At 30.0% G+C, this 18964-nt stretch overlaps 2 protein-coding genes across 2 annotated transcripts; both read right to left on the bottom strand.

The window, feature by feature from the left end:
• Positions 1-1175: 1175 nt before the first annotated feature.
• Positions 1176-2762, bottom strand: LOC136773877 (piggyBac transposable element-derived protein 3-like). The gene has a single exon (XM_066727813.1). It carries the CDS (start codon positions 2760-2762, stop codon positions 1176-1178), a length of 1587 nt encoding a protein of 528 aa, XP_066583910.1.
• Positions 2763-4737: 1975 nt separating this feature from the next.
• On the bottom strand, positions 4738-6228 carry LOC136773870 (putative nuclease HARBI1). Its single transcript, XM_066727801.1, has 4 exons — positions 6008-6228; positions 5487-5773; positions 4857-5403; positions 4738-4753 (listed from the first exon to the last, which is right to left on the bottom strand). Exons 1-4 carry the CDS (start codon positions 6226-6228, stop codon positions 4738-4740), a joined length of 1071 nt encoding a protein of 356 aa, XP_066583898.1.
• Positions 6229-18964: the final 12736 nt, after the last annotated feature.

Genomic DNA, 18964 nt, shown 5'->3' with positions numbered 1-18964 from the left:
AGTGGGTACCCCTTCTGAAGCGAAGAGAGCTAATAGGCTTGTCCTTGTCTAACGCACTGTGAAACTTCTCCGTCCGTAAAATAGTGTAAAACTTGTCTTTCAATAGCTAATTTAGTTTTTCAAAAAAAACTTCCACATTTTTAGGTATATTTGTTTCTTTTTGGTCTCAAATTAGTCATAGAACTTTTCCTTAGCGCGCTAGAAGGCCTAATTTTCAATATTATTATGACCAACAAAATTACAAGTATTCATAATTTGTATGAAAATTATTTTTTATAATTTTGAGAAACCGAGTTTGTAGCGCGCTTCAGTACAGTCAAAAGAGTAAATTTAATCTTTACAAAAAAGTACATATTCCTAATAATTTGGAAGATAAACTTGAATGAATGTTTGAGTCGCTCAATGCATCCCCTTAACCCATTAACGCCCAAAACGGCAAGAATCAAAGGTTTACTTTGCGATCAGATTTAAAGTGCTAAATCTTGTTGCACATATCGCAAAATACCTTTACTTATGTTTTCGAGGTCGCTCTACAAGACGGTATAATTTAAATTATGATTTGGTTGCGTGAAAAAAAGATATAGTGACTTTTTCCTCAAAAAGTGCTAAAAATTTTGCGACAAAAATTTTAAAAGTTAAATTTTATACTAAAATTTGATGTTCCTCTTCATTAAAAATGGGCACAAGTTGGCACAAACATTCCAAAGTTTCAAAATATCGTCCGTAGGAAATGAAAAATTCTTGATGGTCGAAGCAAAATGGCGGCAAACACGATTTTTTGTTACAAAATTTCACAAGCTTTTTTCCCATCAATTACGAACTTTATTGAAAATTTCCCAAGGATAAAAATGTCTTATAATTAATTGAAGAATATTCTAAATTTTTTTTAAATTTTTTATAAACAATTTTTTAAATTTCAGTCTCGTAATATTAGAAAAAATAAAAAATTGTTTATAAAAAATTTGAAAAAAATTTAGAATATTCTTCAATTAATTATAAGACATTTTTATCCTTGGGAAATTTTCAACAAAGTTAATAGTTTTTTAGAAAAAAATATTAATCTCGTTTACAAGCTGAAATTGGAATATTTTAGCATTTTTTAGGGTCACAAGTCATTGATATTTAGTAGGTTACTTATCTTATACCCACATTTTTCCTATTTTCAACACTCTTTCTTAATGTTTGTTAGGAAAGCATGTTTTGCAAACATATGCGTTGCATCCTTTACAGAATTTGTATGTTTTTATGGGACATGATGAGCATTTGCTCAGCTTTTCTACACGTTTGGATACATGAGTTTGTGTAATTTCTTTTTCTCGATTTGCTAAATAATGCTTAGCAATATCTAACGCAAACTCTTTTGTAGACTTTTTATTCCCGGTACTAGCAGTATTATATATAACAACCGAGTTCGTAATAGATGCCTGAATCAAACGTGTAAAAACTACCCATGTCCATTTTTTACTTCTGATGCTGGGCAATAAATTATTACAGTGAGCATCATGAGTATCAACTCCTCCCATATATTTGTTATAAATATGAAAGGCGTGTGGAAATTGGATTTCTTTCTTTTCATGTTCTTTAGAACTATAACGCTTTATTGGAAGAGTTGGATTTACACCTGCCGCCGTAGATGCTATGGACACCGGCTTTGAATCCATTATAGTGATGTAATTTATTTGACTATTTTTGTCATTTTTAACAGCAAATGTTCCTCTCTCTGCCTTCTTACATATTTCGTTTTTAATTTTAACTCTATCATTCCTAATAGTACCTGCGGCTCGTAATCCTATATTTCGTAAGTGTAAAATCAAATCAAAACTTGTGAAATAATTATCAAAAGAGACATGGTAAAGATTTATCTTTTGAGGAGTTGTATTATGCAGGAAATCTTTTAGTAAATTCATTACTACTCTGCTACCTAATGCACATTTCATCAGCACATTCGTTTCTATTTGATTCTTACCACAGTACAAATCCCAACCTAAGAGATAACCATTACTAGTACACAGTCCCCACAGTTTTAATCCAAATCTTATTGGTTTTCCTCTAATAAATTGTTTCAAGCTCGTTTTGGCATATGATTTTATCATCATTTCATCAATTGACATTGCAGTTTGGAAATATCCAAATTGAAGAATGTTTTTTTGGAATAAGTTTATCAAAGAACGTACTCGCCATCCTTTATCATTTAGATTATTGTCTGATGCTTTAGAATATTTTGTATGAGCTTTTATACTTTCGAATCGATTACGAGACATTACTGACGAAACGACGTTAGCAGACAAAAAGGGATCAGTTGACCAATAGTCGCGTTGTGATTTTCTTTTGTTAAAGCATGAAAAAATTAAAATTCCTATAAATATATCTAAATCAGATCGAGAAAGTTCAAAATTATTTTCCTTTGTTGCTGCACTAATATAATTTTTGATTTCATCAGAAAAAAAGGATTCGAATAATTGAACTGGTGTACTTTGCACAATCATTTTTTTCTGGCTGTCAGATAACAGTGTCTCATTGTCAATTTGATCTTTACAATTTTTTTCACCGTCAACCCAGTTATAATCATGTTCTGCTTTTAATTTAGTTAAATTTGCAGAATAACCCTGGTATACTTTTTTATATGACGTACAAGGAAAATCATTATAATTTTCATCGTCTGAACCAGAATCATTATCGCCAGAATAATTAGGATCGGGAATCGAAAATATTTGACTAGATTCTTCATGTGAACTATCATCATCAGATTCAATTTCTGACATTCGAACTTATCGTTTTCTCTTCGACATTTTTGAATTATCAAATATTTAAGAATATAAAAACTTTAGATAAAGACTATATAAAACGTTACATGTGATGTAAGAAAAATAATTGATATAAAAAAAGAAATATAATAAAGAATGAAGAAAAACTTATAGTAGAACGTTGATGATAGATTTCACTTCAATCAAAAAAAGTAAGCGCTAAAAATGTATTGCATACCGTCAGTGAATCTTTTTAAAGCTTTAAGTATTGTGCAGCTCTTATAAGAGAAGTCTGTTCACCTTATTAATATGAAATTCATTTTTTCTAAAAAACTATTAACTTTGTTGAAAATTTCCCAAGGATAAAAATGTCTTATAATTAATTGAAGAATATTCTAAATTTTTTTCAAATTTTTTATAAACAATTTTTTATTTTTCCTAATATTACGAGACTGAAATTTAAAAAATTGTTTATAAAAAATTTGAAAAAATTTTAGGATATTCTTCAGTTAATTCTAAGACATTTTTATCCTTGGGAAATTTTCAATAAAGTTCGTAATTGATGAGAAAAAAGCTTGTGAAATTTTGTAACAAAAAATCGTGTTTGCCGCCATTTTGCTTCGACCATCAAGAATTTTTCATTTCCTACGGACGATATTTTGAAACTTTGGAATGTTTGTGCCAACTTGTGCCCATTTTTAATGAAGAGGAACATCAAATTTTAGTAGAAAATTTAACTTTTAAAATTTTCGTCGCAAAATTTTTAGCACTTTTTGAGGAAAAAGTTACTATATCTTTTTTTCACGCAACCAAATCATAATTTAAATTATACCATCTTATAGAGCGACCTCGAAAACGTAAGTAAAGGTATTTTTCGATATGTGCAACAAGATTTAGCACTTTAAATCTGATCGCTAAGTAAACCTTTGATTCTTGCCGTTTTGGGCGTTAATGGGTTAATGAAGCTCATAGAAAATATGGAATTCCAAAACCAACTTTACGGCGGCATTTTAAAGGATTAAATAAGAACGTTAAATTTGGAAGGCCTAAGGATCTGACTCAAAATATGGAACGAGAGTTGGTTGCACACGCCCTTCAGCTAGAGGCAAATTTTTTTGGACTTACTGCAACTGAACTCAGAAAACTTGCTTATCAATTGGCGGAAAAATATAATCTACCACACCGATTTAAACAACTGAAGGTGAATGGTTTTGTTCAATTTGTACAGAAAATCGGGAGGAAAATATGATCCAATGCTTGGAATGTAAAGTCTGGGTGCATGATGATTGTGCTGGTGTTGACAAAAAAACAAAAAAATATGTGTGTGATGCATGTGCTAATTGAATAACAGACATGTATATATACATATTCATAATAAATATCTGATAATTATCCATGTTGTCCAATTGCAGTATACTAGGTAGTACGACTTAAGCTATAGATGGTACCACTTAGGACACTGGTTTCGTAAGTCGTACCGTTTCGACTATATTAAAATTCTGCATAATTTGTTAGATAACGTATATATTTTTAAAGTTTCATCTACTAAATAAAAACAATTCTTATACTTGCATTGGATAATAAATCGATTGTCTATTTAATTACTAAATTCTCGTTGTTAGGCACTTTCTTCCTTAAAGGGTACGACTTAAGCAACCTTACCCTATATATTTAGTAGGATTACTGATATTATATATAGCCTTAAAAATAAGTAAAGTAACATTAAAGGGAAACATTTTTAATAATAACAACAAGTTATTTTTATCAAATTTTTAACTGTATGTATAATTGTAATGTGAAGTTTTTATGTTATAAAAAATAATTTAGTCAATTTAATTATGTAATAAAGTTTGCAATGTTAGACACCGCTGCAAATGTTAATAAGTATTTTTTTGTTAATAACTGTTTGTAGATGAGTAATCAATTTGCATTTTTTTAATTAATAGTTTCAACCAAAAATATCAATTTTTTAAATTTCAGTATAAAGATATTTTTAATCTTGTACAAGCCTACAAATAAAAAAATTAATGTTATATGATAGTAGTAAAGTATATTGCATTCTTTGAAATTTTTAATATTTATAATAAAAAATAGAAAAAATTATATGCATACTTTGTAAAATAATTTTCTATTAAATATCTTCTCTCGTCATTATGCAGATTTTCGTCAAGTTCGCTGTTTATACGATTATATACTACTTCATTAATATCCTCCGGTTCTACCGTTGATCTTGAAATATTGTGTAAAATACCACAGGCAATGATTAATGTCATAGTCTTAGATGGTGTCCGCAAACGGCTACCAATTGTCAAAATCGGAAACATTTTTCCAAATACACCGAAACATCTTTCGACCATCGAGCGAGTTCGTATTAATGATTCGTTGTATAGTACTTCACCAGGTGATTCTGGATTTTGTAATGGTGTTAATAAATACGGTAGGCAAGGATAACCCGAATCACCTAACAATATTGCATTTCCAAATTCTCCATTCTCAAATCGTGCCTTTATCTGAGAATTGTCGAATATTGTTGCGTCATGAATCGATCCTGGCCAACGTACTACTAAATCTAAAAATTGGAGCTTACAGTTTACAATAGCCTGGACATTTAATGAAAAAAATCCTTTCCTGTTTCGGAAAAGTTCACTGTCTCCTCCTCCTTTAATAAGAAAAATATATTCATTTTAGATGATGGTTAATGTATAATATGTAGCATATAGAAATAATAACAAATTGTATTACCATAAGATTGAATTTTTACGTGGAAACCATCTATTGCACCTATGACAGGAATAAACCCAGGTAATTTAAAATTTTCAATTTCAGTTTTGCTAATATCATTAGGATCAGTTGGAAATTTGATGTATTCATCATACATTTCAGCAATTGTGGTTGATATTTTGTGTACGATTCTTTGTGCACTGCTCTTACTAATTCCACAAAAATCAGTTATCGAAATTAAAAACGATCCACTTGCCATGAATCTTAAAGTAACTAGTAGTTGAATAATGGGTGGAATAGTATTATTTCTGAAAATTATAAAAAGAAGCAGACATATAATCAACTTGTATACAATCAAAAATTTTGATAGTCAAATTATCACAATATAACGGCAAATGTTTACTTTGAGATATATTTGATTGTTAGAAATTGTATGCTGTACCTTGCATAGTTTAAATATATGTATTTTTAAACAATATAAATCTTATAAGAATTCTTTACAATGTTTAAGAAATTAAGTATTTCTAATATTTTATATTCACCTTTCTGTATTATAAACTATTAACTTATGCTCAATTTTTCCCATTAACATATTGACCATTTCTTTGGATAATCGAAATCTGATCTTAAAATCCACATCATCGTACAACTGAAACCAATTCATCCTATCTCTAATAATTCTGGGACGGCGATGTTGCAATTGATCAGTAGCTTCATTGTCATCATTTAATTCATTATCATTGAATAGCCAATCTACTACCATACTTATCTCCATACTGAAACATTGTAAATACATATGAAACATTATACAGCAACAACATTTCATTTTAAAATATATCATTAACTAGTCTAATCTTCAAAAACTTTGTCCTCATTTAATAAATCGAAATTAGTATCAGAATGAGTATATTCATTAAAAAACAATAATATAACAAAATATTTTTATAATTACCTTATGTATTTTTTATATTTCTAGCTTTGTTCGGGTGTAATTTTCTTAAAAATATAAAATTATTCAAGTTTGCTTTTTTAAATAATAACAAAAATGAAGGAACAGCGGAATGCGGACTGTAGAAGCTCGAACAGAGATTATTAGCCCGATTATCAATGCTGCCAATTGTCTTTTTCAAATTTTTTGAATCTTCGAAACTAGTTGGCAATCCTACATGGCAACTTACTAAGGCCGTGTTCCGTTATTGAATGTTAGTACTGAAAATCTATAATTTATGTCACGCAAACTATAGATTACTAGTACTCACAGTCAATAACGGAACACGGCCTAAGTTGCGTTATTGGTGAAACTCACCCTAAGTCAGTGCTGTTAGATCGTGCCGGATTTCTCTCCCCACCACGCGACCGTAGTCTCACTAACACACGGTCAGTCGGTAGCATCGGTGAGACATCCCTACTCATGCGCAACTCCGTAGTCACGCACACCATTGCAGCGGTACGTGCGTGTCTCGGCTGCCTTCGCTGGGTCTCGGACGGATTCGGCACAACTGCAGAGCGAGAGAGAGAGAGCAGTATAGTTTTCTCGGCCCTCTCAATCTCTCCCAATCTTAACTGTCTCTTAGCCAAGGAAGAGTGGCAAAATCCTTTTCAGCCGGCACGGCAAGTGCAGTCCAGTCAAATCCATAAAAATAATTACCAAAAAATCGTAAAACTTTTTTTTTTTTAAGTGGTAAATCCTAAGGTGCGAAAATTTGCAAAATTCAAACTCCTAAGGGGTTTGCTAATTGGGGGGGGGGGGGGGGGGGGTTGAAAAAGGGGTAACCAAAAATTGTTCGACTCCTGTACTTCGTAGAATAACAATTTTTTTTATTTAACTTAGAAAAATATTCTCTACAACTATTATTGGACAATATTTTTTGTAGCGATATCGGTTAAAAAGTTATTCAGGAAAAAGGAATACAAATTTTGCAATTTTAACTTATTTAATTTAATATTTTGAATCCGGCTATTTTAATCGAAAATAGGTTTAAATATATTTTGTAGGGTATTTAATTAGCTAGAATCCAAGTTAGTTAAAATATGATTTTTGTCAAATGAAACCTTGGGTAGGGTGCATCACGCGAAGTTAATTATTTTAATGACTTATTTTGCTCAGCGAATGAAGTACACATCTTTACTTGCTATTCGTTATGTTCAAACATTGAGCTCCTCGTGTTTTTAATATATTTACGAAAAATGCTTTAAATAATAAATTCTTTTCCACCCTATCCTGGAGGTAGAGTTGGAGGCACATTTTTTTTAACGTGGTATCCCCAGAAAATATATTCTGCAGGTATGCTTTTTAAGCCAACTTTAACACAATTATAACGAAATTTGTTAAAGGGAACACTGCCAAAACGCGCATTTGGAAACATTGGTGGACTGGCCTAGTTTTGCCAAAATCGTCGGATAGTATTTTATTTTAGTAGTATAATGTGCTAATAATTGCATTTCTTATTTATTATTGAGTACAATATGTTAATGGTTATTAAAAAAAAATCCTTGCAATGAAAAAAAAATAAAAAAATTTAAACTTCGCCTAGACTCGAACACGAGCCAGCCGCGTGACAAACGGTACCCTTACAATCTGCGCTACAGCGCTCACTTGGTGTACCAGAGGCAAAACAGCTTTTTAAAGACTTACTACAATTCTTTCATTAATCCGTCATAAACGATCAAGAATTAGGAGCAATAATAAATACATTTATGTACACATCATTATTGCACTAAATTTATTATGTTTTTCATTTGAAGCATACATTTTGCATGAAGATACGACAGTTTAAGGGTGTTCATGCAATACTCTAAATACAAAAATATTCATATGCTCAATTGTCATAAATCAATTGAGTAATCTTATAATATATGATACGTGTAGTCGAATAATTAATGGCAATTGAGCGTGTTAATATTTTTGTATTTAGAGTATTGCATGAACACCCTTAAACTGTCGTATCTTCATGCAAAATGTATGCTTCAAATGAAAAACATAATAAATTTAGTGTAATAATGATGTGTAAATAAATGTATTTATTATTGCTGCTAATTCTTGATCGTTTATGACGGATTAATGAAAGAATTGTAGTAAGTCTTTAAAAAGCTGTTTTGCCTCTGGTACACCAAGTGAGCGCTGTAGCGCAGATTGTAAGGGTACCGTTTGTTTCACGGCGGGCTCGTGTTCGAGTCTTGGCGAAGTTTAAATTTTTTTTTAATAACCATTAACATATTGGACTCAATAATAAATAAAAAATGCAATTATTAGCACATTATACTACTAAAATAAAATACTATCCGACGATTTTGGCAAAACTAGGCCAGGCCACCAATGTTTCCAAATGCGCGTCTTGCCAGTGTTCCCTTTAACAAATTTCGTTATAATTGTGTTAATGTTGGCTTAAAAAGCATTCCTGTAGAATGTACCTTCTGGGGATACCACGTTAAAAAAAATGCGCCTCCAACTCTACCTCCAGGGGAGGGTGGAAAAGAATTTATTATTTAAAGCATTTTTCGTAAATATATTAAAAACATGAGGAGCTCAATGTTTGAACATAACAAATAGCAAGTAAAGATGTGTACTTCATTCGCTGAGCAAAATAAGTCATTAAAATAATTAACTTTGCGCGATGCACCCTACTTAAGGTTCCATTTGACAAAAATCATATTTTAACTAACTTGGATTCTAGCTAATTAAATACCCAAAAAAAAATATTTAAACTTATTTTCGATTGAAATAGCCGGATTCAAAATATTAAATTAAATAAGTTAAAATTGCAAAATTTGTATTCCTTTTTCCTGAATAACTTTTTAACCGATTTCGCTACAAAAAATATTGTCCAATAATAGTTGTAGAGAATATTTTTCTAAGTTAAATAAAAAAAATTGTTATTCTACGAAGTACAGGAGTCGATCTATTTTTGGTTACCCCTTTTTCACCCCCCCCCCCCCCCCCAATTAGCAATCCCCATAGGAGTTTGAATTTTGCACATTTTCGCTCCTTAGTATTTACCACTGAAAAAAAAACAAAATTTACGATTTTTTGGTAATTATTTTTATTGATTTGACTGGACTACACTTGCCGTGCTGGCTGAAAAGGATTTTGCCACGCTTCCTTGGCTAAGAGACACTCAAGATTGGGAAAGAGTGAGAGGGCCGAGAAAACTATACTGCTCTCTCTCGCTCTGCAGTTGTGCCGAATCCGACCGAGACCCAGCGAAGGCAGCCGAGACACGCACGTATCGCTGCAATGGTGTGCGTGACTACGGAGTTGCGCATGAGTAGGGATGTCTCACCGATGCTACCGGCTGACCGTGTGTTAGTGAGACTACGGTCGCGTGGTGGGGAGAGAAATCCGGCACGATCTAACAGCACTGCCCTAAGTATGTATCAGGGGGGAGACACTCTCATAGGCGAAGTGGGGCAGCGTTATAGTTCCTCAAGAAATCTCAGAGTTCCTAGGTGGCGCTGGTGTCGCTACTTTGACGACGCCGATATCCCGCCATTTTCCGACCGCCATATTTCTTGCTGCTTGAAAGAGTTGAAAGTCTTTTACCGTAAATGTGTATAAAAATACTCTTAAAGTAAAGTTATTTCGACAGTAATTTTAAATACTGAAAGATGTTTGAAAGTTGTTTTTAAGTGTCTGGAGCTACAAGGGCAATTATATAATAATAATTTCAACCTGATTTTCTTTTTTTTGAAGTAAGTAAAGTTCAATGTTATCGAAGGTGTTAGGTTAATTTCAGCATAACGAAATATTAAAAAATGATTTAATTTCTATTTCTTGTTGTATACAGAATTTAGAACCAATGGGCGTGACAAAATCAACTAGGATGTCTAAGAAAATGCCCTAAAACTATTTATGCATTGTGCCAGGATGATCAAACAAAAGCAAGGAGCGAGAACACTTCATTTCAATGAATGTAATTGGACTAAAATGAGTCAAACAAATTAGAAACCAGGTTTGTAAAATCTATCTTTGAATGGTTTAAATAAATATAAAGTATTTTATAAACATTTTGATAAAAATGATGTGATGATGGATTCTTCTGTTTGTAGGCTAAACAAAAACACTGTGCCACCTTGAAATTTACCATCAGCGCAAGCTTATGAGGATTTGGAAGAAATTATCAATGACCCTCTTCCACTGCGAAGGGATGAAAGCGAAGTTCATCAGGTTTTTAGTAAATGTAGGATGTAAGTAATATAATTTAAAACCTATTTGAAAAGATATTCCATCAATTTGCTTTAAAACAAAAATAATCGAAAGTAGTAAATAGTTTAATTACATATTTCTTTAGAACATCTGATTAGTAATTTTATTATTTTTTCCTTTTTAGCATGAAATAGCACAGTATATTCAATGTGGTATTTTAACCTAATTTTCGTGCTTAAATTACTATATATAAAAAAATCTAAACGAATATTTAATAAAAACAGATTATCAGCTCTTTTTATTTTAACTTTGGTTAGATATTTCTTAATTATAATAATTTAAGTATCAAAAAGTCATGTAAAATCACTACGTTGAATATACTGTGCTGTTTTTTGCAGAGAATTAATAAAGTAATAAAATGACTAACGAGATATTCTAACAAAATGTTTAATTGAACTTTCTAGCAATTTGCAACAGAATATATATTGTAGAAAATTGTTTTGTATACCAAAACCTATTTAAATAAAAATTGTCTGTGTCAATGTTATGGAAAAATCAAATGGTCGTTCCGTAATCTATAGGAAGAAAAACGTAAAATCTCTATGTTGCGGGAAAATCATGTTAAAGATAAAATTAAAAAATGAGGCAAGTGGGATGTAAGGTACATTAAAAAATATTTTAAAATTTGAGACCGTCTAATATATATATATATATATATATATGGTCTCAATAAAATTAAAACAAAATTAACTTCATATATTTGTCATTTAGTAAGTAATACAGAAATTTTCATTATTTCAATCAAAAGCTGAATCATTTTAAGGTTTTTGAATGAGACGAAGAAGATTATTGTATAATTTTATACGAGAGGAATAAAATTAAGATTTAGACTGTTTTTACCTTCATATAAATCTATAGATATATATTTTTATACTTATGATCGATTATGTTAATATTAATATGATAAGTGTAATTTTAATTGTGTAAACTTTTATTTATTTATAGGTTCTATATGATTTAAAGCACCTCTCATGATTTGTTTTGTATTATAATTTTGCTTTAAATTGTGAATATCCACCTAATAATATATACATTATGTTTTGTATAGGTATGTTAATTTATGATTTTATAATTTTTTCCTTTATACTATTTAATTATGGTATAATGTATGATAAATAGTATATTAAACTTGTTATGTTTGTTTCATATCTATTTTGTAAAATTATTTTATATAATAAAAAACTGTTTAACCTTTATATAATTGTAATTTTTTATTTTTAGTATTTTCCTTTAAACTTTAATTTTGAAATTATATATGACTGAAAAGCCCGGTTAGTTCCTCCAAAAAATCTCATAGTTCCTAGGTGGCGCTGCAATCACGGCCCCACTTCTTAACACGGCAGTGTCATCCAGGGTCATCCCCCTGGTATGTATGTACAGTGTGTTTGAAGAATTATCTCAAATTATTTGTAAACTGAAACTATTAAAACGTACAATTGTCGTTAAGGCGGTACCCGGCCCTTGGTCCTATAAAATTTTTTAAGAGGAGTATACTTTCTACCTCTTTTATGAATATGACTGATGCGGGACGCTATTCGCGCAAGCGCACAATAAAATTGAATGAGCTCCATGGGAAAGAGGCAATATTGTGGAAAGGGTTATGACAAATGTCAAATTACAAAATCAGATAAGTATTATTTTTAAATATTAAGATAACACTTATTTAATTTAAAGAAGCTGATTCTTTGCTCTATGTGTGTTACAGATTGCTGTTATAAAACTCTATTTGCAGTCGAATACAAGAAATCTCAGACTACCAAGATAAAGTAATCGGTGAATAGCTTTTGGAGTGGTCCTTTGAACAAATTTGCAAGCAAATCATTTGGGAGGAAATAACGTGCAAGATTCAGCAGTTTGTTGGAAGAAAGACTGGTTCCTCTCATCAAACTCTCTACAATACATTCACGTCAGATAAGGCTTTTTGTTTCTTATCAAACAGTAATTTTAACATTTCATTATAAACGTTGAGCAATGCTTTGTGTAATTTTCTCTTTGCACATTTAATATTTATTTAATTTAAAGAAGCTGATTCTTTGCCCCATGTGTGTTACAGATCTGCTTTTTGAAACTGGTTCTGCAGAGGAATACAAGAAATCTCAGACTGTACTAAGATTGATTAATCAACGGATAGCTTTTGGAGTGGTCTTTTGAACAAATTTACAAGCGAATCATTTTGGAGGAAATAACGTGCAAGATTCAGCAGTTTGTTGGAAGAAAGACTGGTTCCTCTCATCAAACTCTCTACAATACATCCACGTCAGATAAGGCTTTTTGTTTCTTATCAAACAGTAATTTTAACATTTCATTATAAACGTTGTGCAATGCTTTATGTAATTTTCTCTTTGAACATTTAATATTTATTTAATTTAAAGAAGCTGATTCTTTGCCCCATGTGTGTTACAGATCTGCTTTTTGAAACTGGTTCTACAGAGGAATACAAGAAATCTCAGACTGTACCAAGATAGATTAATCAAAGGATAGCTTTTGGAGTGGTTCAATTATTGAAAATTAATAATTGAATCATATTGGAGGAAATAGCTTGCAAAATTTAGCAATTCGTCGGAAGGTAGCCTGGTTTCTCCCGTCAAACTTTCTAGAATACATTCATATGAAATAGTGCTTCTTGTTTCTTATCAAATTGTAATTTTTACATTTTTACTTGGTTTCTTTTTTCAATTTAACAATTTCAAAATTTAATGTTTGGAGTATTTTATGTACTATCGATCATTCTTAAATAATCTGAATATTGTTAATTACCTTATTCGAGATGTTATTAAAAATGTCATAATTTCTCAGCTTGCACGAAGAATTCTTTGAGCGTAGTTATCGTATTTCAGTTTAGTGCAGTAAAAATTAATTTTTTGCTAAAACTTTTATATATTATAAAGCATTTGGATTTTCAGAAAAATCTCAGTTTTACTTATCAAAATGGAACACAAAAAGAATTCTTTGTACAATAACTGCAAAGGTTGCGATTGCTTTTAGCACATTATTAGTCGTAATGATAAATGAGATATTCTGTTTTGTTGAGTCCATTGTCTTCGAATTTACCAAGTAATTAAATAACGTAAAACAAACGGGGTGTCCGTGACACCTCACGCACTTATCTACGTAAAAATAACACACGCCTAGTGGCAGATTAATATAGAAATGTAAAGTTTTTTTTTATAGGAAAAAAGCTATGAATGTGTGTGTTTCTTTTGTATTCTATCTTTTATTGTATTTTGATGCAGCTTTAAATAAAAACACTAAAAATTTTCTGCTAATCTTTTATAATATACCTTCTTTGTTTTTATTAACTCTTTAATAGCTTATACAAATTATGATAAAACATAGGCATATTTTAATAAAAGCGTGGATATCTCTGTCATTTAAAAATGCAATATAATGATTTTTTTAAATTGACGCGTGAAACTTCTAATTTTATAATTAAATATTTGTGAAATATATTTTTTTACTTGACTGAACTAGGATTCTTGAAAAAACGGTAACATGATTTTCATTCATTTTAATACAAATAAACAGATGTATGTTTATAGGCTTTCATTTCTCTCTCTCTCTCTCTCTCTCTCTCTCTCTTTTGGAAAAAGTATCGTAAAATGTTTGGATTTTCGAATAATTTTTATTTAAGAAATAATGGACTCAAAAGATATTTTTCGCAATGTTACAGCGTTCTGATGAAATTATTTCATTTTTCTATGCTTCATCTGCAATTAAAATGCAGTGCGCATTAAAAAATCGCATCACATTAAATTTTAAAACAGTTTGCTCAATCATAATCATTTCCTTATGATCGAGGAGAGTAGCAAGTTTATGTTAATTATTTGTTGCAAATACATTTTAGTGATCTGCTTATAACATATATCATAACTATAAACATTTCTTGTTGCAAATTTCATGCTTATTTTATTAATAAACATATTTTTCTCTTAAAATGAAATTAAAATCTTTTCATATTTCTTTCCACAAAGTTATAAACGTTTCAAAATTACTTTGCATTTTCCAATATGTCCTCAAATTTAACCATATTTATATATTGGCTAAGCAAATGCACTTAGTGCTTTGAAACCCTATATCTTTACAAAAAATAATCGTGATTAATTTTGACATATTAAATAATTAGAAAAAGTTAAAATAAATGTCAGCTACACATTTAAAATTTGAATATTTTTTTCACCGAAACTGTGTCCTACCTTTTTCATTTTTGATGATAATAAATTCTAACATTAAACGAACCGAGGATTTTTAATACACGGGTGTTTATATTTAAAAAGGGTCATTGACCGGCAAATGGTAGCTTTAGCGTTAAAGTGTAGAAATTGAACAAATTGCATTGATGTTTACGAATGCTCTAACTTTACAAAGAGAGCTTACACAACTCTACCTGCTTTCAAATTGTACGATAAAGCTTAAACATTATGATGCTTTAATTATTTCAAGATTGAGGAAAAAATTGTTACAGTTCTCGCATACACCTATTCTTGCTAAAAATATTTACGTCATTGATTCTATTAAAATCCTACAAATATTTTCATGAACATTTCATAAGCTAAAACTTTTAAGTTTAATTACGAAACAGAATCTTGGTTATACTATAAGTTTATATAGCACAGTTATCCTTGATCAAATTTGCCTATTTGGAGTCAGTTTTCAATCGCTATAATTTTTTGGAAGAATAAAGTTTACCAAATTGTAAAGGATTCCATTTCCTCGAAGTTTACCGGGGTTCTTTCAAGGAATGCATTATTAGAAGCCACCTAGTGTTCTATTTTCTGATCCCGAAATCGCGTCTCGACAGAAATGATCACCAGAACAACACAAGGGTCCGGACTTTTCATCTTTTCAAGGAGTCCGAAGAAGTACGATGGATTAGTGATCCATTCATCAACTTTCCAGGTTTGCAGTCGCCGTCTCTCTTCCAAATAAATTATATTCATAGCCAATTTTGTTTTCCAAACCACTAAAGCGTAACCGTCGATTTATCATGCACATGAAATACAAGCTGTAGGACATAATTTTCTTTCTCTCTCATTCGAGGCGAAATAATTTACTGTTTAATTTATTTGTATATTTTTTCGTCAGAATACTTGTTGCGACCGGTGAGGGTTTAAATGATAAAATATTTCTCTGTATAATTTTCTTTGTATATATTTATAGGAAAAATAAAATATATTAATAAACAGAAAATGTAAAAGGACAGGAGTATTATACATAATACAAATATGATTAAAATGGCGTAATTATTTGTTCAATTGCAGGCTAAATAGTACCGTTTAAACATGCAGTTTAATTAAAATGTGATTTATAATTCCAGCAGTAGTGCTAATTCTTCATTTAGGATACATGCATCTGCAACGGAATATTTTGTATAGCGACACATTTTTATAAAAAGCTATAAATCGTAATTTTTATAAATATAATAATATATACCTTCATTTTGTGAAAGTTTATTTATTTTCTCTATTAAGTTTTCTTTGCTTAAAGCAATTGAAGTGAGGAAACTATAAATTATCCTTTCCTCATTTTCTGACGTAACTTGTTTAAATCCAGTCTTCCACAGATTTTGTAAATTCGCCTCTTCAAGTTCTTTTGCTTTTGATTTTTTTCTTCTTGTTATTACTTTTGCTCCGTTCATATCAATAATATATAATGTAATAATCTTTTTTAATTCGTCTATTAAACAGAAAATATAATTGGTTTGTATTAATAACTCATTTAAAAAACAATTTACAGTTAAAATTTAATTATTAAGTTATACATACCTATAAATTTAAATATATCTGGGTGTGATCGCATTTTCTCCTTCATCATTTTATGATAACGCTCAATCACATTATTTGTACGTATTTTTTGGTTGAATACACACAGCGTTTGGCAATCAACGATATTCAACCAAAATCTTTCAATATACGTTATCAATTTCTTGAATATTTCGAACAGTCCTGCTTGCTCTATTTTTCTTGTGATTATTGCAAGAGCTTCTATCATTAAAAAGGATGGGAGGAGCGGTATACTGTACAAAAATCTTAAAAATATATTAGCTTTCGTTTGTGTGATAGGTGATAAACCTTTTAAATCCTTAAATATTTTTAAAGTTTTTGCATTTTTCCTCGCATTCTAAAATAATATGAATATACAGTTATTTCGGTTATTTACTTTACTTCCAATTTTATAGATACTTACATAAACGTAATGAAAGTAACATCCTACAATTGCTGCTTCTGGAAATTGTTGTTGTACAGCATTTTGTAATGCCCTTTCATAATCAATATGAATAAATTTTGGCTCTAAATGTGGCATAATTTTCATTTTTAAAAATGCAAAAAGCTTTTCATAAAGTGTCTGTGTTTTACCATTGCATAAAGCCCATAAAAATGGTACTGCCTGTTTCTAAATAAACATATATATTTAGGGCTAATTATAATTATTTAAAGTAGACAAAAATTAAGAATCTAAAGAGAATTTGTAAGGGTCGAAATTAATGCAAAAGATGTTTACCTTTGGTTTATATTCTGTCATAAACGTAATTAATTGATAAATATTTCGTTTTTTTGTTAACTTTGGAGTACATTCGAAGGTCCCATCAATGTACAGTCTTTCAAATGTTCCCATGGTTTTACACATTTTTTTATCATAAATGATGATAAATATCGTGTCACTCTGTACAAACTCTTGAATATTTAGCTTATGACGACTTTCGCCTATCCTAAATTTTAAATCGCTTTTATAACTGTCGTTATTTAAGATCACTTCTACATTCTCCATTGTCATTGGAATCTTCGTATAATTTTTCCGTTTCCACTTTCTTATAGTTCGGTCTACAAATTGAAATGGAACCATTGTAGCTCCTGCAGGATTTCTGTGAATGGATAATAAAAAAATATTTGTTTATTAATTAGTATATGAAATTTCCAAATCCTAGCAGAACATTCATTTATTTTTGCAGATTCGAACCATTTTATTTTAGATATAGATAAGAATCTGACCTTGAAATCTGTATTACAGAAGATTTTCGGCAGTTCTTTCAAAATTTTTTTAATAGTATGCACAAAGATTGCTAACAGATTTCTGCAATAAATATGGATATAAAAACTAGACATCTTTCCATATTGAAAAAAGAATGGTTCGGGTCTGCAATATATTTTTTAAATGCTATTAGAGAATTAACGCAACTCATAAACCTACTTTAATGCGCAATGGTCATATATTTCCTTCGCTGATGTTGACGGCATTATACATTCAGATTTTGCAAAATTTTTCAATTTGTTTTTAAAATCGAGCTCAGTTTTCTTCTCCTTCTTTATTTTTGGATGGTTATGAGGTTTAAGATTTCTGAACGTAACGTCTTTATCGGAATGAATAATTTTCCCCCTACCAGGACATTTATTTTTCAATGAACATTTCAAAAATCTGAAACATTGATTGATGAGATGAGTTTACTATCTTTAATAGTTAAATAATTTATTTATATAAAAATAAAGTATAATTACGTCGTGGAGGTTCCATCCTTTCTTGTGTATGTATTTATTCTAAGATATGCATATCCATCCGGATAAATGTTACCTGTTATTTGTCCTGCTATCTTAGAATTACTCATTATTGCAAATGTTAATAAAACTAACACTATTAAATGCTAAATTATTTTTCAATTAGCTGAGCTTAACCTGAAGAATAGGGAAATTGCAATAAATGAATAATCGAAAGTTTGCAGGCATTGCTCATTTGTTTTAGTTAAAAGCCTTTTTATTATTTCGACTACTTCGACTAATCGAAAGTATTCTCATTTCAATTTTGTTTATTTTTGCACATTGGTATTAAAAGTAAAAATCTTAAATAATTTATCCGGACGAACATTTCCCTGTTTTAGAATTATAACTTATAAATGAAAGGACGAAACCTGCCGATGAAATTCAATTTTTCTATTTAATTAATTTTTCATAGCGAATATTTGAAAAGTCTTCATTTTTCTTTCAACAAATTTTAATTACCCGTTAAAAAAAATTAATGCTTTCCTAGGGGCAAGTAAAGGAATTTTTGAAGAACCTGTAATCATCCAATTATAAAAAGAAGAAAAAAGCAAAGCAGTTGGATAAAACAATTTTAAATTATTTATAGTATTTTGAAAATCTCTTAAGATAAGCAACAAATATATGAAACAAAAAATAATGGGTTTTGTTTAAAAACTTAAGGGTAACCGTGAACAAAAAAATATTATGAATTTGTTAATATTGTATTTCAGTTAGAGGGTGAGACTGATAATATTTTATAGGAATCACACATTTTCTTCTAAAATTAT

Source organism: Prorops nasuta, unplaced genomic scaffold (assembly GCF_024137725.1).
Source record: "Prorops nasuta isolate Cenicafe-Biocafe unplaced genomic scaffold, Cenicafe_Pnas_1.2 PNAS00001, whole genome shotgun sequence".
Lineage (NCBI taxonomy): Eukaryota > Metazoa > Arthropoda > Insecta > Hymenoptera > Bethylidae > Prorops > Prorops nasuta.
The sequence above is the reverse complement of the archived record's forward strand: the minus strand, read 5'-3'. Positions and strand labels throughout refer to the sequence as shown.

Bases quoted from the DNA above. Each gene is read 5' to 3' on its own strand.
- LOC136773870 (XM_066727801.1), bottom strand. From the start codon at position 6,228: ATGGTAGTAGATTGGCTATTCAATGATAATGAATTAAATGATGACAAT. The intron at 5,774-6,007 runs GTGAATATAAAA...TATAATTTTCAG, and splicing joins ATAGTTTATAATACAGAAAG to AAATAATACTATTCCACCCA. The intron at 5,404-5,486 runs GTAATACAATTT...TTCTTATTAAAG, and splicing joins CGTAAAAATTCAATCTTATG to GAGGAGGAGACAGTGAACTT.
- LOC136773877 (XM_066727813.1), bottom strand. From the start codon at position 2,762: ATGTCAGAAATTGAATCTGATGATGATAGTTCACATGAAGAATCTAGT.